Genomic DNA, 26,239 nt, shown 5'->3' on the forward strand with positions numbered 1-26,239 from the left:
TAGAGAGACATAGAGATTGTCATTTGTTTGTACTTTCAGTTTCACTTACCTAGCAAATGCAGCTAGCTAGTTTAGCCCACTGAGACACCCTGCTCAAACAGAGGGATGCTATGTTAACTAACTGGCTATGACTATCCCACACAACACTGGAACTCTTCCAAGTCAAGGCAAGCTTTTGGTTTTACAAATGTATTGCCACCGGGGCCCTCTGGTGTAACTGCTTTCCTGACTGTACACTGTAACGTTACTGGATGTAGCTGGGTTTACAAACACGTTAGTTCTATTTGCTATGCTGACCATGATGTTACTTTAGCTAATATGGTGACAACGATGTAGGCTGTGTGTAGTGGCTTGGCTTGGAAAGTTTTTTTTACCTGGTCACATACAGCTGATGTCCACAAGCGAAGGGAAGAGGTGAAAGGAGTAGAGCGCATAACGTAGATGCGAGAAGGAATACAACGTGGCTGCTATGAAACTGTGAACTGTGTTAACACGTGATCAAGGCTGTATTCATTCCGCCGATTCTGTTGAAGAACGTTTCTTAAACAAAACGGGGATAAACGTACCTGAATTTGTCCAATAGAAACTCTCGTTTGCAACTGTTGGACTAATGATTACACCCTAGATCAGCTAGATGCAGGCAAGAGTGTGCAAGGTGGTATTGAATGTCACTATCTGTCCATGTGTCACTATCTGTCATATCAAATTTGTCTCTCGACCTGTGCGCACCTACGTTGTAAACTTTCATTCAAAGGCTAGGTTGTAGCAACCTCATGATGGGTATAGGGAAAATTATATTACCATGTAGTAGCCTAAAACTATCGCTGTTACATTTACCTGGGTAAATGTAATATGAATGACAGTCATCCAATATACTGTAATAGAAATAAGGCCATGCTCATAAAAAATAAAAATTGTCCTCCCTCATCTGAAATGGCACTGGTGTGTGTGTATGTGTGTGTGTGTGCTTGTGTGTGAAAGCTCACCTGTATTTGGTGACTGAGCTGGGAAAATGATTTCCTACCTGAATTAATGAATTGACTTATCCACTCAGATTGTGGGAGGATGTCTTTCTGTTTAGGTGACACCTTTTGACGACTCAACATGACTGACCTCTCTCAAATACCTTGGTTGTTTACACACTAGTAATTAGACGCTGTAACTCACACTCCAGCTTGTCCTCTGGTGTGCCCCTCTCCAGTAGGGACAGGTAACACACAATGTCCTTCAGAAACACCACCTGGGGGGAAGGTAATGGGGACGGGCTCCTCCTCTTCTCCCCTCTGATTCTCTCTGTGGGAGAGGAATGGAATATGGCGTATCCATGAGAGACGGTGATGTCATACAGCAATGACCACGAGCATTACTAAGCAACATGGCAAATTGTGATGTGATATGGTGATATTGATAAGGTGATATTAATATGGTAATATTGATAAGGTGATATTAATATGGTAATATTGATAAGGTGATACTGATATTGTGAGATTGATATGGTGATATTGATATGGTGATATTGATATGGTGATATTGATATGGTGATATTGATATTAATATGGTGATATTGATATGGTGATATGATGTGATAGCCACATGTAAAACAAATTAAATTAATCTCATCCCTGTGTAAAGCCGGTAAAGCACATGTAGCTATCAGTACACATGCCCTACATATCACCACTGGCGGTGATTGGGAGTCCCATAGGGCGGAGCACAATTGGCCCAGCGTCGTCCGGGTTTGGCCGGTGTAGGCCGTCATTGTAAATAAGAATTAGTTCTTAACTGACTTGCCTAGTTAAATAAAGATTAAATAAAATAAATATTTTAACATTTAAAAAATAAATTGCTTTACACAAAGTATTGAACTAACAGACACCAATGGCCACAGCTCAGACATTATAGCCACACTTTATTAAATTGCTGAAATGCCTTGTTGTGAGTTAAAACCAGTAGAATTTGTAGAGGGAGTTATTTGCTGTGGCATTAGTAATGTCCCAGGCATGACAGTGCAGTAACATTGATATCATTGGAATCCATAGTCTAATACGGCGGTCTTGTATGGCGGTATAATACGGCAGTCTAATACAGCAGTCTAACACAGCCACAACTTTTCCAGTAAAACAGTATAAGTTCCTACAGCACCTGAACAAGGTGTTTACCTGGGGAGAGGCGAGGGGAGGCTGGGGACTTGGCTGGGGTGGGGGTCAGGGTGTTACTACTGCTGCATGTGGAGGGTTTGACCTGGGTGCAGGCAGGTGAGCGGTAGGACCCCCCATGCGTGTGGGGCCCCATCCCAGAGCGCTGTGAGGAGGAACGGGAGGAGCAGGGAGAGATGGATATGGCACCTGAACATGAGGCCATCATAGTGGAAGGTTCCGGCGTGGGTCGACCCATGGCTGTCAGGATGCTCTTTCCATTCATTCCTAGAAGACAGAGAGAGAAAAGAGGAATTCAGGAAAGACAAAACAGAATAGGGAGGCCTCCCCAGTGGTGCAGCACTCTAAGACACTGCATCGCAGTGCTAGATGTGTTACTACAGACCCGACTTGTGCCACAACCGACCGTGGCCTGGAGTCCCATAGGACAGTGCACGATTGGCCCAGTGTCGTCCGGGTTAGGGGAGGATTTGGCAGGGGGGCCTTTACTTGGCTGAAAGTACTCAGATCCCTTGACTTTTTCCACATTTTGTTACGTGAAAGCCTTATTCTGCAATCAATTAAATATTTTGTTTTCCTCAGCAATACCCCATCATGATGAAGCAAAAACAGGTTTTTATACAATTTTTCAAATGAATACAAAATTAAAAACGTAAATATTACATTTACATCAGTATTCAGACCCTTTATTCTGTACTTTGTTGAAGCATCTTCGGCAGCGATTACAGCCTTGAGTCTTCTTGGATATGACGCTACAAGCTTGACACACTTGTATTTGGGTAGTTTCTCCCATTCTACTCTGCTGATCCTCTCAAACTCTGTCAGGTTGGCTAGGGAGCGTCATTGCACAGCTATTTTCAGGTCTCTCCAGAGATGGTCGATCGGGTTCAAGTCCGGGCTCTGGCTGGGCCACTCAAGGACATTCAGAGACTTGTCCCGAAGCCACTTTTGCCTTGTCTTGGCTGTGTGCTTAGGTTCGTTGTCCTGTTGGAAGGTGAACCTTCGCCTCAGTCTGTGGTCCTGAGCACTCTGGAGCAGGTTTTCATCAAGGATTTCTCTGTACTTTGCTCCATTCATCTTTCCCTCGATCCTGACTAGTCTCCCAGTCCCTGCCACTGAAGAACATCCGCACAGCTTGATGCTGCCACCACCATGTTTCACCGTAGGGATGGTGCCAGGTTTCCTCCAGACGTGACACTTGGCATTCAGGTCAAAGTTCAATCTAGGTTTCATCAGACCAGAGAATCTTGTTTCTCATAGTCTGAGAGTCCTTAAGGTGCCTTTTTGGCAAACTCCAAGTGGGATGTCATGTGCCTTTTACTGAGGAGTGGATTCCATCTGGCCATTCTACTATAAAAGCCTGATTGGTGGAGTGCTGCAGAGATGGTTGTCCTTCTGGAAGGTTCTCCCATCTCCACAGAGGAACTCCGGAGCTCTGTCAGAGTGACCATCGGGTTCTTGGTCACCTCCCTGACCAGTGCCCTTCTCCCCCGATTGCTCAAGTCCCAACTAAAAGTTGAATTGAGAAAACAACACCGTATCACTCTCGTGATTATTTCTCCCCTGTTTTCAGGGGCGTAACATGTGCCTTTCCAAATCATGTCCAATCAACTGAATTTACCACAGGTGGATTCCAATCAAGTTGTAGAAACATCTCAAGGATGATCAATGGAAACAGGATGCACCTGAGCTCAATGTCGAGTCTCATAGCAAAGGGTCTGAATACTTATGTAACTAAGCTATTTTTGTGCAAAAATGTCTCAACCTGTTTTCACTTTGTCATTATGGGGCGTGGTGTGTAGAATGATGAGGAAAAAATATTTGTATCATTTTTAGAGTAAGGCTGTAACGTAACAAAATGTGGAAAAGGTCAAGGGGTCTGAATACTTTCTAAATGCACTGTATATTCCACATACAAAAAAAACTGTTCACAAGAAACGCAAATCCACTGCGCCACAACACACAGTACTACTACCACATGTCACCTGCTCGAAAACACTGATCACAAGTCATAACCAAACACTGGTGAGCGAGATGGTTACAGTAGCTGGACCATGGGTCTTATTAGGGATATCTAAACATTGTCTTGTTGTCCTGCAGTGGTAGTGGTACCTGTTATGGGGGCACAGGCCACTTCAGTCTGTATAGAGATGCCTGCTAAATGCACTGTATATTCCACATACAAAAAAAACTGTTCACAAGAAACGCAAATCCACTGCGCCACAACACACAGTACTACTACCACATGTCACCTGCTCGAAAACACTGATCACAAGTCATAACCAAACACTGGTGAGCGAGATGGTTACAGTAGCTGGACCATGGGTCTTATTAGGGATATCTAAACATTGTCTTGTTGTCCTGCAGTGGTAGTGGTACCTGTTATGGGGGCACAGGCCACTTCAGTCTGTATAGAGATGCCTGCATCAATGGAACGTGGCTCTGCAGACACCGCATGGAAAGAAAAGCAAGACAAAGTGAGAGGTGAGAGAAATGCACTAGAAGGAGTGTGATATACTGTAGACTGTTAAAGCAAAAGGAGAAGGACTGTGATATAGACTCTGTTAAAGGGGAAGGAGAAGGAGTGTGATATAGACTCTGTTGAAGGAGAAGGACTATGATATAGACTCTGTTAAAGGAGAAGGACTGTGATATAGACTCTGTTAAAGGAGAAGGACTGTGATATAGACTCTGTTAAAGGGGAAGGAGAAGGAGTGTGATATAGACTCTGTTAAAGGGGAAGGAGAAGGACTGTGATATAGACTCTGTTAAAGGAGAAGGAGTGTGATATAGACTCTGTTAAAGGGGAAGGAGAAGGAGTGTGATATAGACTCTGTTAAAGGGGAAGGAGAAGGACTGTGATATAGACTCTGTTAAAGGAGAAGGACTGTGATATAGACTCTGTTAAAGGAGAAGGACTGTGATATAGACTATGTTAAAGGGGAAGGAGAAGGACTGTGATATAGACTCTGTTAAAGGGGAAGGAGAAGGAGTGTGATATAGACTCTGTTGAAGGAGAAGGACTGTGATATAGACTCTGTTAAAGGAGAAGGACTGTGATATAGACTCTGTTAAAGGAGAAGGACTGTGATATAGACTCTGTTAAAGGAGACGGAGAAGGACTGTGATATAGACTCTGTTAAAGGAGAAGGACTGTGATATAGACTCTGTTAAAGGGGAAGGAGAAGGAGTGTGATATAGACTCTGTTAAAGGATAAGGAGAAGGACTGTGATATAGACTCTGTTAAATGAGAAGGACTGTGATATAGACTATGTTAAAGGGGTAGGAGAAGGAGTGTGATATGTACTCTGTTAAAGGAGGAGAAGGAGTGTGATATAGACTCTGTTAAAGAGAAGGACTGTGATATAGACTATGTTAAAGGGGTAGGAGAAGGAGTGTGATATATACTCTGTTAAAGGAGGAGAAGGAGTGTGATATAGACTCTGTTAAAGAGAAGGACTGTGATATAGACTATGTTAAAGGGGTAGGAGAAGGAGTGTGATATATACTCTGTTAAAGGAGAAGGAGTGTGATATAGACTCTGTTAAAGGAGGAGAAGGAGTGTGATATAGACTCTGTTAAAGGAGAAGGACTGTGATATAGACTGTTAAAGGAGAAGGACTGTGATATAGACTCTGTTAAAGGGGAAGGAGAAGGAGTGTGATATAGACTCTGTTAAAGGAGAAGGACTGTGATATAGACTCTGTTAAAGGGGTAGGAGAAGGAGTGTGATATATACTCTGTTAAAGGATAAGGAGTGTGATATATACTCTGTTGAAGGAGTGTGATATAGACTCTGTTAAAGGAGAAGGACTGTGATATAGACTCTGTTAAAGGAGAAGGACTGTGATATAGACTCTGTTAAAGGGGAAGGAGAAGGAGTGTGATATAGACTCTGTTAAAGGAGAAGGAGTGTGATATAGACTCTGTTAAAGGGGAAGGAGAAGGAGTGTGATATAGACTCTGTTAAAGGAGAAGGAGTGTGATATAGACTCTGTTAAAGGGGAAGGAGAAGGAGTGTGATATAGACTCTGTTAAAGGGGAAGGAGAAGGACTGTGATATAGACTCTGTTAAAGGGGAAGGAGAAGGAGTGTGATATAGACTCTGTTAAAGGGGAAGGAGAAGGAGTGTGATATAGACTCTGTTAAAGGGGAAGGAGAAGGAGTGTGATATAGACTCTGTTAAAGGGGAAGGAGAAGGACTGTGATATAGACTCTGTTAAAGGAGAAGGACTGTGATATAGACTATGTTAAAGGGGAAGGAGAAGGACTGTGATATAGACTCTGTTAAAGGGGAAGGAGAAGGAGTGTGATATAGACTCTGTTAAAGGGGAAGGAGAAGGAGTGTGATATAGACTCTGTTGAAGGAGAAGGACTGTGATATAGACTCTGTTAAAGGAGAAGGACTGTGATATAGACTCTGTTAAAGGAGAAGGACTGTGATATAGACTCTGTTAAAGGGGAAGGACTGTGATATAGACTCTGTTAAAGGAGAAGGACTGTGATATAGACTCTGTTAAAGGAGAAGGACTGTGATATAGACTCTGTTAAAGGAGAAGGACTGTGATATAGACTCTGTTAAAGGGGAAGGAGAGGAGTGTGATATAGACTCTGTTAAAGGGGAAGGAGAAGGAGTGTGATATAGACTCTGTTGAAGGAGAAGGACTGTGATATAGACTCTGTTAAAGGAGAAGGACTGTGATATAGACTCTGTTAAAGGAGAAGGACTGTGATATAGACTCTGTTAAAGGAGAAGGAGAAGGACTGTGATATAGACTCTGTTAAAGGAGAAGGACTGTGATATGGACTCTGTTAAAGGGGAAGGAGAAGGAGTGTGATATAGACTCTGTTAAAGGATAAGGAGAAGGACTGTGATATAGACTCTGTTAAATGAGAAGGACTGTGATATAGACTATGTTAAAGGGGTAGGAGAAGGAGTGTGATATATACTCTGTTAAAGGAGGAGAAGGAGTGTGATATAGACTCTGTTAAAGAGAAGGACTGTGATATAGACTATGTTAAAGGGGTAGGAGAAGGAGTGTGATATATACTCTGTTAAAGGAGAAGGAGTGTGATATATACTCTGTTAAAGGAGGAGAAGGAGTGTGATATAGACTCTGTTAAAGGAGAAGGACTGTGATATAGACTCTGTTAAAGGAGAAGGACTGTGATATAGACTCTGTTAAAGGGGAAGGAGAAGGAGTGTGATATAGACTCTGTTAAAGGAGAAGGACTGTGATATAGACTCTGTTAAAGGGGTAGGAGAAGGAGTGTGATATATACTCTGTTAAAGGATAAGGAGTGTGATATATACTCTGTTGAAGGAGTGTGATATAGACTCTGTTAAAGGAGAAGGACTGTGATATAGACTCTGTTAAAGGAGAAGGACTGTGATATAGACTCTGTTAAAGGGGAAGGAGAAGGAGTGTGATATAGACTCTGTTAAAGGGGAAGGAGAAGGAGTGTGATATAGACTCTGTTAAAGGAGAAGGAGTGTGATATAGACTCTGTTAAAGGGGAAGGAGAAGGAGTGTGATATAGACTCTGTTAAAGGAGAAGGAGTGTGATATAGACTCTGTTAAAGGGGAAGGAGAAGGAGTGTGATATAGACTCTGTTAAAGGGGAAGGAGAAGGACTGTGATATAGACTCTGTTAAAGGGGAAGGAGAAGGAGTGTGATATAGACTCTGTTAAAGGGGAAGGAGAAGGAGTGTGATATAGACTCTGTTAAAGGGGAAGGAGAAGGAGTGTGATATAGACTCTGTTAAAGGGGAAGGAGAAGGAGTGTGATATAGACTCTGTTAAAGGGGAAGGAGAAGGAGTGTGATATAGACTCTGTTAAAGGGGAAGGAGAAGGAGTGTGATATAGACTCTGTTAAAGGGGAAGGAGAAGGAGTGTGATATAGCCTCTGTTAAAGGGGAAGGAGAAGGAGTGTGATATAGACTCTGTTAAAGGGGAAGGAGAAGGAGTGTGATATAGACTCTGTTAAAGGGGAAGGAGAAGGAGTGTGATATAGACTCTGTTAAAGGAGAAGGACTGTGATATAGACTCTGTTAAAGGGGAAGGAGAAGGAGTGTGATATAGACTCTGTTAAAGGGGAAGGAGAAGGAGTGTGATATAGACTCTGTTAAAGGAGAAGGACTGTGATATACACTCTGTTAAAGGAGAAGGACTGTGATATAGACTGTTAAAGGAGAAGGACTGTGATATAGACTCTGTTAAAGGGGAAGGAGAAGGAGTGTGATATAGACTCTGTTAAAGGGGAAGGAGAAGGAGTGTGATATAGACTCTGTTAAAGGGGAAGGAGAAGGAGTGTGATATAGACTCTGTTAAAGGGGAAGGAGAAGGAGTGTGATATAGACTCTGTTAAAGGGGAAGGAGAAGGAGTGTGATATAGACTCTGTTAAAGGGGAAGGAGAAGGAGTGTGATATAGACTCTGTTAAAGGGGAAGGAGAAGGAGTGTGATATAGCCTCTGTTAAAGGGGAAGGAGAAGGAGTGTGATATAGACTCTGTTAAAGGGGAAGGAGAAGGAGTGTGATATAGACTCTGTTAAAGGGGAAGGAGAAGGAGTGTGATATAGACTCTGTTAAAGGAGAAGGACTGTGATATAGACTCTGTTAAAGGGGAAGGAGAAGGAGTGTGATATAGACTCTGTTAAAGGGGAAGGAGAAGGAGTGTGATATAGACTCTGTTAAAGGAGAAGGACTGTGATATACACTCTGTTAAAGGAGAAGGACTGTGATATAGACTGTTAAAGGAGAAGGACTGTGATATAGACTCTGTTAAAGGGGAAGGAGAAGGAGTGTGATATAGACTCTTTTAAAGGGGAAGGAGAAGGAGTGTGATATAGACTCTGTTAAAGGGGAAGGAGAAGGAGTGTGATATAGACTCTGTTAAAGGGGAAGGAGAAGGAGTGTGATATAGACTCTGTTAAAGGGGAAGGAGAAGGAGTGTGATATAGACTCTGTTTAAAGGGGAAGGAGAAGGAGTGTGATATAGACTCTGTTAAAGGGGAAGGAGAAGGAGTGTGATATAGACTCTGTTAAAGGGGAAGGAGAAGGAGTGTGATATAGACTCTGTTAAAGGAGAAGGACTGTGATATAGACTCTGTTAAAGGAGAAGGACTGTGATATAGACTCTGTTAAAGGGGAAGGACTGTGATATAGACTCTGTTAAAGGAGAAGGACTGTGATATAGACTCTGTTAAAGGAGAAGGACTGTGATATAGACTCTGTTAAAGGGGAAGGAGAGGAGTGTGATATAGACTCTGTTAAAGGGGAAGGAGAAGGAGTGTGATATAGACTCTGTTAAAGAGGAAAATTCAATACATTTCCAACACAATAAAACTCCATAATAAAATGTCGTAAAAATCTGGTTCGCTTACAGGCCTTTCTGTAAAAACATAGTGAATCTGGTGACAATTTAAAGAGAAGAGAATGAAACAATATAAAAAATTAAAGAGGTTGAGATAGTCGAAAGGAGCAGACTAGTGCTTCAATGACTAGAGACAAATTACGCTACCGTAGAAACAACCACAATACACTGTTCAAACCGATGCATTGCTATTGTAATGAGGATCATCAAAGAAGCAGATTCCTTTTGGTCGTAGAGTAACATTCTCTACTGATGCTGTAGGCCAATGAGCAGGACAGCAAGTCATGAAAGGCATGAAAGAGAGATGGATAGTCTGTTTGGAGAGCAGAACATCAATCTAAACTGTGGCCCATGCCTGTCCAACACACAACAAAACAGACCTTCTGTCATGACAGAGGAGGGAAGAAGGGTGTCAACAATACACTAGGAAGACTTATTTCCCCCTGTCTGCTTTGGTTGGGGACTATGAGATTGATTCAGTTAAGGCAACACAAGCTTCTCTTGTCCTGAATAATAAATCCATGATGTGACGAGAGCGAGAGAGAGAGAGAGAGAGAGAGAGATAAAGAGAGAGGAAGAGAGAGAGTGAGGGAGAGAGAGAGCAAGGGAGAGAGAGAGAGAGAAGGAGAAAGAGAGAGTCAGCGACAGAGACAGAGTCCACGACAGACAGAGAGAGAGAGAGTGAGAGAGAGAAGGAGAAAGAGAGAGGATAGAGAGAGAAAAGGAGAAAGAGAGTCAGCGACAGAGAGAAATCCATGATGTGAGAGAGAGAGAGAGAGAGAGGGAGAGAGAGAGAGAGAGAGAGGGAGAGAGAGAGAGAGAGAGAGAGAGAGAGAGAGAGGGAGAGAGAGAGAGAGAGAGAGAGAGAGAGAGAGAGAGAGAGAGAGAGAGAGAGAGAGAGAGAGAGAGTCACCGACAGAGACATAATTATAGACATAATATGACATTTGAAATGTCTTTATTCTTTTGGATCTTCTGTGAGTGTAATGTTTACTGTTACTTTTTATTGTTTATTTCACTTGTGTTTATTATCTACTTCACTTGCTTTGGCAATGTTAACATGTGTTTCCCATGCCAATAAAGCCCTTGAATTGAATTGAGAGAAAGAGAGAGAGAAGGAGAAAGAGAAGGAGAAAGAGAGAGAGTCAGCGACAGAGACAGAGAGAGAGAGAGAGAGAGAGAGAGAGAGAGAGAAAGACACATTCTACAAAAACAAGTCTTCAGGGAAACGCAGACATCAGTTGAGTTAATGTGAATCTATTTGACCGTCATTTCTCACATGGGTATGCTGTCCATCCTTACAGAGGTAAGTTAAGAGACTAAACACCAGATGGCAGTGTAGGCTGCATTGCTTTTTCTTCTTCTTCTCCGCATCTGATCCCAATGGAGGATCCACAGGAAGAATAACACGCCAATCCCTCCCTCTCCCCCTTTCTCCCTCGCTCTCTCTCTCTCTCTCCCTCCCTCTCTCTCTCTCTCTCTCCCCTTCTCTCTCCCCTTTCTCCCTCTCTCTCTCCCTCCCTCTCTCTCTCTCCCTTCTCGCTCTCTCTCTCCCTCCCTCCCTCGCTCACTCCCTCCCCTCCCTCTCTCCCTCTCTTCTCTCCCTCCCCCTCTCTCTCTGTCCCTCTACCTCCCCTCTCTCTCCCTCCCTCTCTCTCTCTCTCTCTCTCCTACCTCCCTCTCTCTCTCTCTCTCTCTCTCTCTCTCTCTCTCTCTCTCTCTCTCTCTCCCTCCCTCCCTCCCTCCCTCTCCCCCCCTCTCTCTCTCTCTCTCTCTCTCTCTCTCTCTCTCTCTCTCTCTCTCCCTCCCTCCCTCTCTCCCTCTCTCTCTCCCTCTCTCCCTCCCTCTCAGATAGTTGGGTGTGCTTGAATGCAAATCTCTCCATCCCGTCCCTCCATTTGGAGAGGGGTTAGAATCCTCCAATCTGTCCCCAAGTGTTCAGCTGCTCAGTAGTGAGGGACAGTGGAAGTAAACCACCCTAAAGATGTCCGTGTCTGTGACCACTCCAGCACCATCGTCTGATGAATCAATCTAATCAAATGGAACACAGGTATGGTGTGTGTGTTCCTGAAGGATCTGCCATGGAAAGTACAGCAGCAGATGGGCAGTGTTTGCATTGCGTGTATGGAAAGTGTTTGAGAAAAACATTTTCAGTTGCAAATCAGAAGGAAACACTCTCTGAGACTAGGGTTAACCTGAGAGGGAATCTAATTTGGTCCATGCATACAGTAGTATACAAATGTAGGATGTTAATTTGACCTATGTCGTTACAGCAAATCCTCCAACTGTGCGTTAGTTAGTGTGGATTTTCAATTAATTTATATAAATCACAAAGCTCATCTGCATTTCCTGTAGTGTAGGAAAATTGTGATCAAATTAAAATTCTACATCTGTACCAACAAGCATAACTCCATCCATTCAACAAGAACCAGATACTCAATCAACCCCAGTTCAAATGCAACTACTACTGAGAGCCAGGAAAGACACTGTTGATATCTACCCTGGTCATGTTTAGTAGGGATAAAACATTATGAAACATTTTAAAACGGGAAGGTAATACCTGAACTTGTCCAATAAAAGCTGATATTTTTTCGCAAAAACTGAAGACAAAAAAAACACTGCCAGCCAGAATGAGTGACCAGCAGGGTGAGGTAGGACACTACTTACCCAGGAGTCCTACTCCTGCTCGGGGCATCTCAGGAGAGCAGCCCCCTGTCTTGCTCTTGAAGGAGGTGAATAGGTGCTGACACAGCTCCTCAGGGATGTCGTTCTCCAGGTAGGTGGCCATGAAAAGCTGGAAACCCTGGTAGTCTATGGGCTGCAGACACATGGATGATTGGAGGGGATGGAGAGATAGACAGGAGAAGTCAGGTACCTTTGTAGAGTACACAAGAGAGGGTCTGGCCAGCAGAAAGAAGGGACACCACCAAGGGATGAAAGGTACTATCACCTTGCTTATTTTTGCCTCCCATTTTCTAATTTGTTCACTGGATTTATGTGGGATGGCAAAACCCATGTGAAGTGTTGTTAACCACATACTACAGTAGAAATAAAGGAGCCTACTGAGCACAGATGTCAATTCAATGTTGATTATTGGTTCAACATAATTTCATTGATATGACCTGCAAACAATGTTGATTCAACCAGTGTGTGCCCAGTAGGAGGCATAATGCTGAAAATCAGTATATAAGAGGAATGAAACCTTTAGAAAATGTGTTTTCCTGAATTGTAATGCTGAGAGTTTTACTGATGATCTGCAGTATTGCATTTGAAATTAGTAGGTCATATTCAATCACCTCTCTAAAGAGCATGACGATCACACATTGCTTTTGGGACTCGGAATAAAACCATACAGCTGAGAAGAGTCAGGAAATCATTCATTTGGAGAAACAGAAATCAGTTGGATCGTAGGCTGACATTTTAGCCAACCTTTAAAAGTTGAATGTGAGTGAAACAGACAGTACACAGAAACAATCCTGAGTCACTTCATCAGCAGGCAGACACAGTAAAATGCCTGACAGAGAATCCTCAGGCAAGATACCTTTACAGAAACAACATGAGGTTGTCTGAACTGGCATTCACACAGGGATCGGTGCCATTAGCCTTGCCGTTGAAAAACAAAACACAACATTCCTGAATTATGGATACACTGTTGTTACATGTTGGTAAGTTGAGCATCAGAAAGTAGCATAGGACCTGAACCCTGACCTTTGACCTGGGATTGGGTGAGAGAGCATTATTGGTACCGTAGTACGTCATGTTACAAACGTCTCTGATGGGATAGAGTTATGTATGTTACATGCAGTATGTTAGACACAAAAATCAGCACGGGACATGACCCCTAATCTTTAACCTGTGCCCTCTGACTGGTGGTGACAGCGGGTTGGGTTAGTGTCTCTGATGATACAGGGTTCAGTATGTTACGTGCAGTCTGTAGAGTAAGACACAGAAACCACAGACCATGCAGACCCCCAACAGGGGCTGTGGCTTACTTGGTTGAGAACGTCTTGCTTCTGTTTGACAGTGGGGAGGGGGGGAGAAAGAGAAAGAAGAACACATGGGGTTACATCATAGTGGGGGGTAGGAGGAGACATGGGGTTACATCATAGTGGGGGGTAAGAAGGAGACATGGGGTTACATCATAGTGGGGGGTAAGAAGGAGACATGGGGTTACATCATAGTGGGGGGGGGGGTAAGAAGGAGACATGGGGTTACATCATAGTGGGGGGTAAGAAGGAGACATGGGGTTACATCATAGTGGGGGAGAAAGAGAAAGAAGGAGACATGGGGTTACATCATAGTGGGGGGTAAGAAGGAGACAAGAAGGAGACATGGGGTTACATCATAGTGGGGGGAAAGAGAAAGGAGACATGGGGTTACATCATAGTGGGGGGTAAGAAGGAGACATGGAGTTACATCATAGTGGGGGGTAAGAAGGAGACATGGGGTTACATCATAGTGGGGGGGTAAGGAGATATGGAGTTACATCATAGTGGGGGGGTAAGGAGACATGGGGTTACATCATAGTGGAAGGAGACATGGGGTTACATCATAGTGGGGGGTAGGGAGACATGGGGTTACATCATAGTGGGGGGAAAGAGAAAGTAAGGAGACATGGGGTTACATCATAGTGGGGGGGGGAGACATGGAGTTACATCATAGAAGGAGACATGGGGTTACATCATAGTGGGGGGAGAATGGGGTTACATCAAGTGGGGGAAGGAGACATGGGGTTACATCATAGTGGGGGGAGAAAGGAGACATGGGGTTACATCATAGTGGGGGGTAAGAAGGAGACATGGGGTTACATCATAGTAGGGGGTAAGAAGGAGACATGGGGTTAAATCATAGTGGGGGGGGGGGTAAGGAGGCATGGAGTTAAATCATAGTGGGGGGTAAGGAGAAAAGTTGCATCATAGTGGGGGGTAAGAGGCATGGGTTACATCATAGTGGGGGGGGGGTAAGGAGGCATGGAGTTACATCATAGTGGGGGGTAAGGAGACATGGGTTTACATCATAGTGGGGGGAGGAGACATGGAGTTACTTCATAGTGGGGGTAAGGAGACATGGGGTTACATCATAGTGGGGGGGGGGTAAGGAGACATGGGGTTACATCATAGTGGGGGGGTAAAGAAGGAGACATGGGGTTACATCGTAGTGGGGGGGTAAGAAGGTGACATGGGGTTACATCAGAGAAGGAGACATGGGGTTACATCATAGTGGGGGGGGAAAGGAGACATGGGGTTACAAGTAGTGGGGGGATAAGGAGACATGGGGTTACATCATAGTGGGGGGGTAAGAAGGAGACATGGGGTTACATCATAGTTGGGGGGGGTAAGAAGGAGACGTGGTTACATCATAGTGGGGGGTAAGGAGGCATGGAGTTAAATCATAGTGGGGGGTAAGGAGAAATGGAGTTACATCATAGGGGTTAAGGAGGCATGGAGTTACATCAGAAAGAAGGAGACATGGGGTTACATCATAGTGGGGGGGGAGGAGACATGGGGTTACATCATAGTGGGGGGTAAGGAGACATGGAGTTACATCATATTGGGGGGTAGGGAGATTTGGGGTTACATCATAGTGGGGGGGGGGTAAGGAGACATGGGGTTACATCATAGTGGGGGGGTAAGGAGACACGGGGTTACATCATAGTGGGGGGAAGGAGACACAGGGTTACATCATAGTGGGGGGGGGGTAAGGAGACACAGAGTTACATCATAGTGGGGGGAAAAGGAGACATGGAGTTACATCATAGTGGGGGGGTAAGAAGGAGACATGGGGTTACATCGTAGTGGGGGGGTAAGAAGGAGACATGGGGTTACATCATAGTGGGGGGGGTAAGAAGGAGACATGGGGTTACATCGTAGTGGGGGGTAAGAAGGAGACATGGGGTTATATCATAGTGGGGGGTAAGGAGACATGGGGTTACATCGTAGTGGGGGGTAAGAAGGAGACATGGGGTTACATCATAGTGGGGGGTAAGAAGGAGACATGGGGTTACATCATAGTGGGGGGGTAAGGAGCCATGGGGTTACATCATAGTGGGGGGGTAAGGAGACATGGGGTTACATCATAGTGGGGGGTAAGGAGACATGGGGTTACATCATAGTGGGGGTAAGAAGGAGACATGGGGTTACATCATAGTGGGGGGGTAAGGAGACATGGGGTTACATCACAGTGGGGGTAAGGAGACATGGGGTTACATCATAGTGGGGGGGGGTAAGGAGACATGGGGTTACATCATAGTGGGGGGGGTAAGGAGACATGGGGTTACATCATAGTGGGGGGTAAGGAGACATGGGGTTACATCATAGTGGGGGGGTAAGGAGACATGGGGTTACATCATAGTGGGGGGGTAAGAAGGAGACATGGGGTTACATCATAGTGGGGGGTAAGAAGGAGACATGGGGTTAAACCATAGTGGGGGGTAAGGAGGCATGGGGTTACATCATAGTGGGGGGGTAAGAAGGAGACATGGGGTTAAATCATAGTGGGGGGGTAAGGAGACATGGGGTTACATCATAGTGGGGGGTAAGGAGACATGGGGTTACATCATAGTGGGGGGTAAAGAAGGAGACATGGGGTTACATCGTAGTGGGGGGTAAGAAGGTGACATGGGGTTACATCATAGTGGGGGGTAAGGAGACATGGGGTTACATCATAGTGGGGGTAAGGAGACATGGGGTTACATCGTAGTGGGGGATAAGGAGACATGGGGTTACATCATAGTGGGGGGTAAGAAGGAGACATGGGGTTACATCATAGTAGGGGTAAGAAGGAGACATGTGGTTACATCATAGTGGGGGGTAAGGAGGCATGGAGTTAAATCATAGTGGGGGGGGGTAAGGAGAAATGGAGTTACATCATAGTGGGGGGGTAAGGAGGCATGGAGTTACATCATAGTGGGGGGTTAAGGAGACATGGAGTTACTTCATAGTGGGGGGGGTAAGGAGACATGGGGTTACATCATAGTGGGGGGGGTAAGGAGACATGGAGTTACATCATAGTGGGGGGTAGGAGACATGGGGTTACATCATAGTGGGGGGTAAGGAGACATGGAGTTACATCAGGGAGATTTGGGGTTACATCATAGTGGGGGGTAAGGAGACATGGAGTTACATCATAGTGGGGGGTAAGGAGACACAGGGTTACATCATAGTGGGGGGTAAGGAGACACATGGAGTTACATCATAGTGGGGGGTAAGGAGACATGGAGTTACATCATAGTGGGGGGTAGGAAGGAGACATGGGGTTACATCGTAGTGGGGGGGTAAGAAGGAGACATGGGGTTACATCATAGCGGGGGGGGTAAGAAGGAGACATGGGGTTACATCGTAGTGGGGGGTAAGAAGGAGACATGGGGTTATATCATAGTGGGGGGTAAGGAGACATGGGGTTACATCGTAGTGGGGGGGGTAAGGAGACATGGGGTTACATCATAGTGGGGGGGTAAGGAGACATGGGGTTACATCATAGTGGGGGGTAAGGAGACATGGGGTTACATCATAGTGGGGGGTAAGGAGACATGGGGTTACATCATAGTGGGGGGAAAGGAGACATGGGGTTACATCATAGTGGGGGGTAAGGAGACATGGGGTTACATCATAGTGGGGGGGTATGGAGACACAGAGTTACATCATAGTGGGGGGGGTAAGGAGACATGGGGTTACATCATAGTGGGGGGGTAAGGAGACATGGGGTTACATCATAGTGGGGGGGGTAAGGAGACATGGGGTTACATCATAGTGGGGGGGTAAGGAGACATGGGGTTACATCATAGTGGGGGGTAAGGAGACATGGGGTTACATCATAGTGGGGGGTAAGGAGACATGGGGTTACATCATAGTGGGGGTGGTAAGGAGACATGGGGTTACATCATAGTGGGGGGTAAGAAGGAGACATGGGGTTACATCATAGTAGGGGGTAAGAAGGAGACATGGGGTTAAACCATAGTGGGGGGTAAGGAGGCATGGAGTTACATCATAGTGGGGGGTAAGAAGGAGACATGGGGTTGCATCATAGTGGGGGGTAAGGAGGCATGGGGTTACATCATAGTGGGGGGTAAGGAGACATGGGGTTACATCATAGTGGGGGGTAAAGAAGGAGACATGGGGTTACATCATAGTGGGGGGGTAAGAAGGTGACATGGGGTTACATCATAGTGGGGGTAAGGAGACATGGGGTTACATCATAGTGGGGGGGGTAAGGAGACATGGGGTTACATCATAGTGGGGGGGTAAGAAGGTGACACAGAGTTACATCATAGTGGGGGGTAAGAAGGAGACATGGGGTTACATCATAGTGGGGGGGGTAAGAAGGAGACATGGGGTTACATCATAGTGGGGGGATAAGGAGGCATGGGGTTAAATCATAGTGGGGGTAAGAAGGAGACATGGGGTTACATCATAGTGGGGGGGGTAAGAAGGAGGCATGGAGTTACATCATAGTGGGGGGTAAGGAGGCATGGAGTTAAATCATAGTGGGGGGTAAGGAGACATGGGGTTACATCATAGTGGGGGGGTAAGGAGACATGGAGTTACATCACAGTGGGGGGGTAAGGAGACATGGGGTTACATCATAGTGGGGGGGGTAAGGAGACATGGAGTTACATCATATTGGGGGGTAGGGAGATTTGGGGTTACATCATAGTGGGGGGTAAGGAGACATGGAGTTACATCATAGTGGGGGGTAAGGAGACACGGGGTTACATCATAGTGGGGGGTAAGGAGACACAGAGTTACATCATAGTGGGGGGTAAGGAGACACAGAGTTACATCATAGTGGGGGGTAAGGAGACATGGAGTTACATCATAGTGGGGGGGTAAGAAGGAGACATGGGGTTACATCGTAGTGGGGGGTAAGAAGGAGACATGGGGTTACATCATAGCGGGGGGTAAGAAGGAGACATGGGGTTACATCGTAGTGGGGGGTAAGAAGGAGACATGGGGTTATATCATAGTGGGGGGTAAGGAGACATGGGGTTACATCATAGTGGGGGTAAGGAGACATGGGGTTACATCATAGTGGGGGGTAAGGAGACATGGGGTTACATCATAGTGGGGGGGTAAGGAGACATGGGGTTACATCATAGTGGGGGTAAGGAGACATGGGGTTACATCATAGTGGGGGGTAAGGAGACATGGGGTTACATCATAGTGGGGGGTAAGGAGACATGGGGTTACATCATAGTGGGGGGTAAGGAGACATGGGGTTACATCATAGTGGGGGGTAAGGAGACATGGGGTTACATCATAGTGGGGGGGTAAGGAGACATGGGGTTACATCATAGTGGGGGGTAAGAAGGAGACATGGGGTTAAATCATAGTGGGGGGTAAGGAGGCATGGAGGTAAATCATAGTGGGGGGTTAGTTGCATCATAGTGGGGGGTAAGGAGGCATGGAGTTACATCATAGTGGGGGGAGAGGCATGGGGTTACATCATAGTGGGGGGTAAGGAGACATGGGGTTACATCATAGTGGGTGGGTTAAGGAGACATGGAGTTACCTCATAGTGGGGGGGGTAAGGAGACATGGGGTTACATCATAGTGGGGGTAAGGAGACATGGGGTTACATCATAGTGGGGGGTAAGGAGACATGGGTTACATCATAGTGGGGGGTAAGGAGACATGGGGTTACATCATAGTGGGGGGTAAGGAGACATGGGGTTACATCATAGTGGGGGGGTAAGGAGACATGGGGTTACATCATAGTGGGGGGGTAAGGAGACATGGGGTTACATCATAATGGGGGGGGGGTAAGGAGGCATGGGGTTACATCATAGTGGGGGGTAAGGAGACATGGGGTTGGCAGCAGTAGTAAGCGGCAGCAGCGGTTAGGGTTAATCAGGCGTGATGTCATAACATTCTTACAGCCGGAGGCTCTTTTGAAAGCTAGTCCTCATTCTCTCAACACCCACACATGTACGTAAACATCCCATCTCTGAACTTTTTACTGACAATATCTGCGTGCCACAGTTCACACCAAATATGTATGAAACTAATTAACTTGCATGCGCTATGTATTAGTCATTCAAAACACAAACGTTTTGGAACATAAAGCATTCATTCAGGTTACCTAGCAACCCTTTCTATCAGTTTCTATCAGTTTCTATCAGTCTACTACCCATCTTAATAGCAACTCTCTATTCAGTTCAGTGTCTTACTGATCCTCCCTGGGCTCTGTGCCGTGGATCTAACCCTGAGAGAGATAGAGATGAAGGGAGAGACAGACAGACAGACAGAGACAGAGACAGAGGCAGAGAGAGAGAGAGAGAGAGAGAGCAGTGGGCTGGCAGGCCAGACCTGCGGAACCATCATTCATATCACTCCTCCTCTCTTCTCCTTATTTGGTGAAGCTACCAAAAGATTCACTTAATTTACTTTACAGCAGATTTTGAGAAAAATGCACACTTTCCAAAAACAAATTCCAAAAATCAAATAAGAGTCGTAAGGTCATGTCGTGAGAAAGACATGCTTGTCTGTAATAAGAGCACCCACAAGGATTTGATAGGCATTTCTGGAATGTCTCCATCAAGCTGTCTACATCTCCCTGCTAGCAGTGATGGCCTTGACAAATCAATCAAATTCATTGTGGAACCCATGCCAACACAACAAGAGGGTAAAAAACAAATTGTACACGCTAGCGGGGCGTGTCATCATACTCACCATTTGGATATATTTATGGGTAAAATTGTACACGCTAGTGGGGCGTGTCATCATACTCACCATTTGGATATATTTATGGGTAAAATTGTACACGCTAGCGGGGCGTGTCATCATACTCACCATTTGGATATATTTATGGGTAAAATTGTACACGCTAGTGGGGCGTGTCATCATACTCACCATTTGGATATATTTATGGGTAAAATTAGACACGCTAGCGGGGCGTGTCATCATACTCACCATTTGGATATATTTATGGGTAAAATTAGACACGCTAGCGGGGCGTGTCATCATACTCACCATTTGGATATATTTATGGGTAAAATTGGACAGCTTTGAATGCATGTCTGGCACATGCAGTCATGACAGAGAGAGGTTAGTGTTGGGGGTAAAATGTTGGGGGTAAAAGGTCAGGATGAGGGTAAAGGTTATGATGGGGGTGAAATATCAGGTTGAGGGGGAGAGGCCTTACTACCTGAGCCAATAAAGCCAAGAGAAATATTTTTTTTTAAATTGCATTAAAAAACTTCATTATATCTATTACAGAAAACCTCTCACCAGAGCACAGGGCAAACCACCACACTCCACCACGACCGCACAGCAAACCCTGGCTCCCAACCCTGCCTGTATTATCAATACATATTAAACCCTGGCTCCCAATCCTGCCTGTGTTCTCAATATGTATTAAACCCTGGCTCCCAACCCTGCCTGTATTATCAATACATATTAAACCCTGGCTCCCAACCCTGCATGTATTATCAATACATATTAAACCCTGGCTCCCAACCCTGCCTGTATGATCAATACATATTAAACCCTGGCTCCCAACCCTGCCTGTATTATCAATACATATTAAACCCTGGCTCCCAACCCTGCCTGTATTATCAATACATATTAAACCCTGGCTCCCAACCCTGCCTGTATGATCAATACATATTAAACCCTGGCTCCCAACCCTGCCTGTATTATCAATACATATTAAACCCTGGCTCCCAACCCTGCCTGTATGCATATTAAACCCTGGCTCCCAACCCTGCCTGTATGATCAATACATATTAAACCCTGGCTCCCAACCCTGCCTGTATGATCAATACATATTAAACCCTGGCTCCCAACCCTGCCTGTATTATCAATACATATTAAACCCTGGCTCCCAACCCCTGCCTGTATGATCTGTATATCAATACATATTAAACCCTGGCTCCCAACCCTGCCTGTATGATCAATACATATTAAACCCTGGCTCCCAACCCTGCCTGTATTATCAATACATATTAAACCCTGGCTCCCAACCCTGCCTGTATGATCAATACATATTAAACCCTGGCTCCCAACCCTGCCTGTGTTCTCAATATGTATTAAAGGAACATTAGTTCTTGTCACTCCTGGGGTCCTCGGTCACTAAAGTGACATACATCCTCAGGGATGACAGTCTCACAGCGAGATGAGCTCAACTGAATGACACAGTCATAAATTATACTCCATCTAATTGATGTTCCCTCCGTCAGTGCCTCCTGTGGAAAGTGTGTGTGTGTATGTGTGTGGAAACACCTCCACCCTTTAATTTACAGTCCCCTGTCCGCCTTATCGCTCATCTGTCATGAAGAAATACAGTCGGAGGCGGTCGGAGGCGGGGGGGGGCAACTCCACTGATGGTTTGTCACCGGCGTTCAAGGCAGCTTCCAGAACAGGCAAGGATTGATGAGTCACCAAGAGAACGACTAATGGATTACACGAGCACAAGAGTTACCTCGCTCCTTGCCACACAATGCAGAGAATACCAGCAGCCCTTCGCCTGTCCTCGTTGGGTCTGGTGATCACACCACAGGCCACATGATGTCTGAGTGCGACTGGGGCTCTGATGGCGCCACCCAGCCGCTGTGAGGCTGTTACTCATGTCACAATGCTGGAGTTATTAGAAGGAAAGGGGGCAGGAGATTAGAAATGAGTAGGGTTAGGGACAGGGGAAGTGGAGTGGTGACCCATCCAGACAGACCATAATAGAATGACAGCGCCACCTATCCTCGTTACCACGATGACGTAACGCGTGTCCCCTCTGTCGTCACCGTGGAGGCTAAAAGGCGTCAGAGGCACGTTGATGGTGAGGGCAAGGGAGGGAGGAAGTGTTTCTCACCTCATTACACTCGAAATGGAGGGGATGACTAAGCGTTTCAGTGATGGAGCTAAGGACTGAGTCATGGGATAACCAGGGTCTTAATAACATAACTAATCTATTGATTTCCCTCAGGAAGGGTAGGGGAGGAGAAAATAGGGGAGGAGAGGAGAAGTGGGGTGAGAGGAAAGGAGGGACAAGGAGGAGGGGAGAGGAGAGGTATAAGGGAGGAAAGGGGTGAGGCAGAGACGTACTGTACCTGCTCAGGATTGTACTTGGAGAGGACTCCTTCACCGTGAAACTCCCCCAGAACATCCTTCAGCTTCTTGGTGGAATCTGAGAAAGAGAGAGAGTGAGTGGCAGAATACCTGACCACTGTGACTGACCCAAAGTCAGGGAAAACTTTGACTCTGAAAACTTTGAAAACTTTGACTTTGTACAGATTCAGTGAGCATAGCCTTGCTATTGAGAAAGATTACTGTCGGCAGACCTGGCTCTCAATAGAAAACAGGCTATGTGCACCCTGACCACAAAATGAGGTGGAAACTGAGCTGCACTTCCTAACCTCCTGTCAAATGTATGACCATATTAGAGACACATATTTCCCTCAGATTACACAGATCCACAAAGAATTCAAAAACAACCCGATTTTGATAAACTCCCATAACTACTGGGTGAAATACCACAGTGTGCCATCACAGCTGAAAGATTTGTGACCTGTTGCCACAAGAAAACGTCAACCAGTGAAGAACAAACACCATTGTAAATACAACCCATATTTATGTTTATTTACTTTCCCCTTTGTACTGTAATCATTTGCACATTTTTACATTGTATATATACATAATATGACATTTGAAATGTCTTTAATATTTTGGAACTTCTGGGAGTTTTTTTAATGTATTTTTTTAAATTTCACCTTTATTTAACCAGGTAGGCCAGTTGAGAACAAGTTCTCATTTACAACTGCAACCTGGCCCAGATAAAGCAAAGCAGTGCGACAAAAACAACAGAGTTACACATGAGATAAACAAACGTACAGTCAATAACACAATAGAAGAAAAAAATCTGTATACAGTGTGTGCAAATTAATTAAGGAGGTAAGGCAATAAATAGGCCAGTAGTGGCAAAGTAATTACAATTTAGCAATTTACACTGGAGTGATATATGTGCAGATGAGGATGTGCAAGTAGAAATACTGGTGTGAAATAGCAGAAAAACAAAAACAAATATGGGGATGAGGTAGGTAGTTAGTTGGATGGGCTATTTACAGATGGGCTGCTTACAGCTTCAGCGATCGGTAAGCTGCTCTGTCAGCTGATGCTTAAAGTTAGTGAGGGAGATATACAGTATTCGGAATACTTTCGCAAGGCACTGTAAGTCTCCAACTTCAGTGATTTTTGCAATTCGTTCCTGTCATTGGCAGCAGAGAACTGGAAGGAAAGGCGGCCAAAGTAGGTTTTGACTTTGTGGATAAAATATACCTGCTGAGGCGCGTGCTATGGGTGGATATTGCTATGGTGACCAGTGAGCTAAGATAAGGTGGAGCTATACCTAGTAAAGACTTGTAGATTACCTGGAGACAGTGGGTTTGGCGACTAATATATAGCGAGGACCAGCCAACGAGAGCATACAGGTCGCAGTGGTGGGTAGTATTGTCATGCCCTGACCTTAGTTATCTTTGTTTTCTTAATTATTTTGGTTAGGTCAGGGTGTGACAAGGGTGATATATGTGTTTTTTCCTGTCTAGGGTTTTTGTATGTTTATGGTGGGACCCAGTCTAGGTGTTTTTATGTCTATGGTTGCCTAGATTGGTTCTCAATCAGAGGCAGCTGTTTATCGTTGTCTCTGATTGGGGACCATATTTACGTAGCCATATTCCTGGGATAGTTTGTGGGTTATTGTCTATGTGTAGTTGCATGTCAGCACTCGGTCTATGTAGCGGCACGTTTTTTTTTTTTTCTTTATTAAAAGAAGAATGTATTCATATCACGCTGCGCTTTGGTCTCATCAATACAAGGAACGTGACAAGTATATGAGGTGACAAAACGGATGGCACTGTGATAGACTGCATCCAATTTGCTGAGTTGAGTGTTGGAGGCTAATTTGTAAATGGCATCGCCGAAATCAAGGATCTGTAGGATAGTCAGTTTTACGAGGGTATGCTTGGTAGCATAAGTGAAGGAGGCTTTGTTGCGAAATAGGAAGCCGATTCTAGATTTAACTTTGGATTGGAGATGCTTAATGTGAGTCTGGAAGGAGAGTTTACAGTCTAGCCAGACACCTAGGTATTTGTAGTTGTCAACATATTCTAAGTCAGAACTGTCCAGAGTAGTGATGCTAGTTGGGCGGGCGGGTGCGGGCAGCGAGAATTGAACCCTGTGGCACCCCCATAGCGACTGCCAGAGGTCCAGATAACAGGCCCTCCGATTTGGCACACTGAACTCTATCTGAGAAGTAGTTAGTGTAGCAGGCGAGTGTAATGTTTACTGTTAATTTTTATTGTTTATTTCACTTTTGTGTAATATCTACTTAACTTGCTTTGGCAATGTTAACATATGTTTCCCATGCCAATAAAGCGCCATGAATTGAAATTGAGTGACGGGAGAGTTTATACAGTGCATGACAAAGATATGCACGTCATACTGTGTACTGTGTAAGAATTTAAGACTACTTTACATGTGCAACACTTGAAAATATTGTAATATGTACTATAGGGTAGAAGAGTGTCAGACTCTGTATCCACCATAAACCTATATTTGCCGGCCTCATGACATAAGGAAGTGTGACTTCCCAGAATGACTAGCTTCTGTCTGAGACTCTGAGGGTAGAAAACTATTGATCAAGGAGCATATACAATCTGGCATTGTAATTGTCCAATTAAATCCATTAGTTTAGTAGATTTGGCACCAGGCATATCATTGGGTGGGGGAAATGCTGCTGGATATGCTGATTGTCTTTTGGGCCCTAGCTGTATCTGAGAAGATCATCAGGGTAGATCATGAGGCGCAAATCTAATAGAGGTAAAAATGAGTTTAGCTAATTAATTCAACAAATAGACCAATTAAGCCAGGAAAGTTGTTAGGAATGCAATAGTGAATCATCTCTGTAGAGATGGTTTGGATGCCCACTCTCTTTTCTCTCTTTAATACAACAAAAATCTTACGGCACACAGAATTATCTCAGACTCCGAGTTGGGTTAGACCATAGAAATGTAATTAGATACGGTATATCTTAATGGGTTGGATAATCACCCCCTCTCTCTCCTCTCCTTTGTTAGAACAACCCCTATAGCATACTGAATCATCTCTGGAGTTGAATATAGAGTTAGATTATATCTTGTCATGACTGTCCTGATCAGGTAAGGTTACAGGAGACCACAACCCTACAGATTATCTCTCAACCCCAACAGAGGAAGAGAGATCTAGGGATCTGAAGATGTGGGGGTTTTATGACCCCTCACGCCCCTGGTAAATCTCAGGCCACAGACAAATTCCTTTGTCCTGTTACTATGGAGAACCAGCCTCAGAACATTAAACATGAAATAAAGGGACTTAGGAACAAGGGTTTCCGTCAGCCACATTGGTGGTCATGACGATAGATGAAATATGAAAATGTATATCATTTTTGTTTTGTTATTAAAGGTTAATAGATGACGTTATTACGAAAACATTGTAACGTGAAGAGTTTTCCTAGTATATGTTTGATGTTTATACATTGTACGTTGTGTGGAAAATGTCCAAATCAAAGGGAATGTTTTGGTAAAGATTAAATGTTAAGTTGTCTAAAATTGGATTTGAGTGAAATCTAGACCTTGCCCTCATTGCCCTCACTTGGTATGCCCAGAGAATTGCCCTAAAGGCGGTTACGCCCACTTCTGACCCAAGGGTATAAAACCTGTGAGTAAAGAATTCACAGACAAGACT

General features: G+C 44.8%; 1 protein-coding gene across 10 annotated transcripts in view; it reads right to left on the minus strand.

Moving 5' to 3' along the window:
- LOC112225602 (diacylglycerol kinase beta) overlaps positions 1 to 26,239 on the minus strand; it is a 141,743-nt gene that overhangs the window by 83,060 nt on the left and 32,444 nt on the right. For 5 of the 10 annotated variants that reach the window (XR_006080029.1, XR_006080030.1, XM_042306602.1 and 2 more), the window contains exons 1-4: positions 12,201 to 13,621; positions 4,536 to 4,598; positions 2,160 to 2,423; positions 1,168 to 1,293 (exon numbers count right to left, since the gene is read on the minus strand). Coding sequence is in view for 8 of the 10 variants with exons in the window: in XM_042306602.1 (XP_042162536.1) it covers positions 1,168 to 1,293; positions 2,160 to 2,423; positions 4,536 to 4,598; positions 12,201 to 12,570 (823 nt within the window). In the remaining 2 variants the exon portion in view is untranslated. Of the gene's footprint in view, positions 1 to 1,167; positions 1,294 to 2,159; positions 2,424 to 4,268; positions 4,309 to 4,535; positions 4,599 to 12,200; positions 13,622 to 22,572; positions 22,650 to 26,239 lie in introns of those variants that run through there. The other 5 variants (XM_042306600.1, XM_042306601.1, XM_042306603.1 and 2 more) reach the window with 4 other exon arrangements.

The sequence above is a fragment of the Oncorhynchus tshawytscha genome, linkage group LG26, assembly GCF_018296145.1.
Source record: "Oncorhynchus tshawytscha isolate Ot180627B linkage group LG26, Otsh_v2.0, whole genome shotgun sequence".
Taxonomy (NCBI): Eukaryota; Metazoa; Chordata; class Actinopteri; order Salmoniformes; family Salmonidae; genus Oncorhynchus; species Oncorhynchus tshawytscha.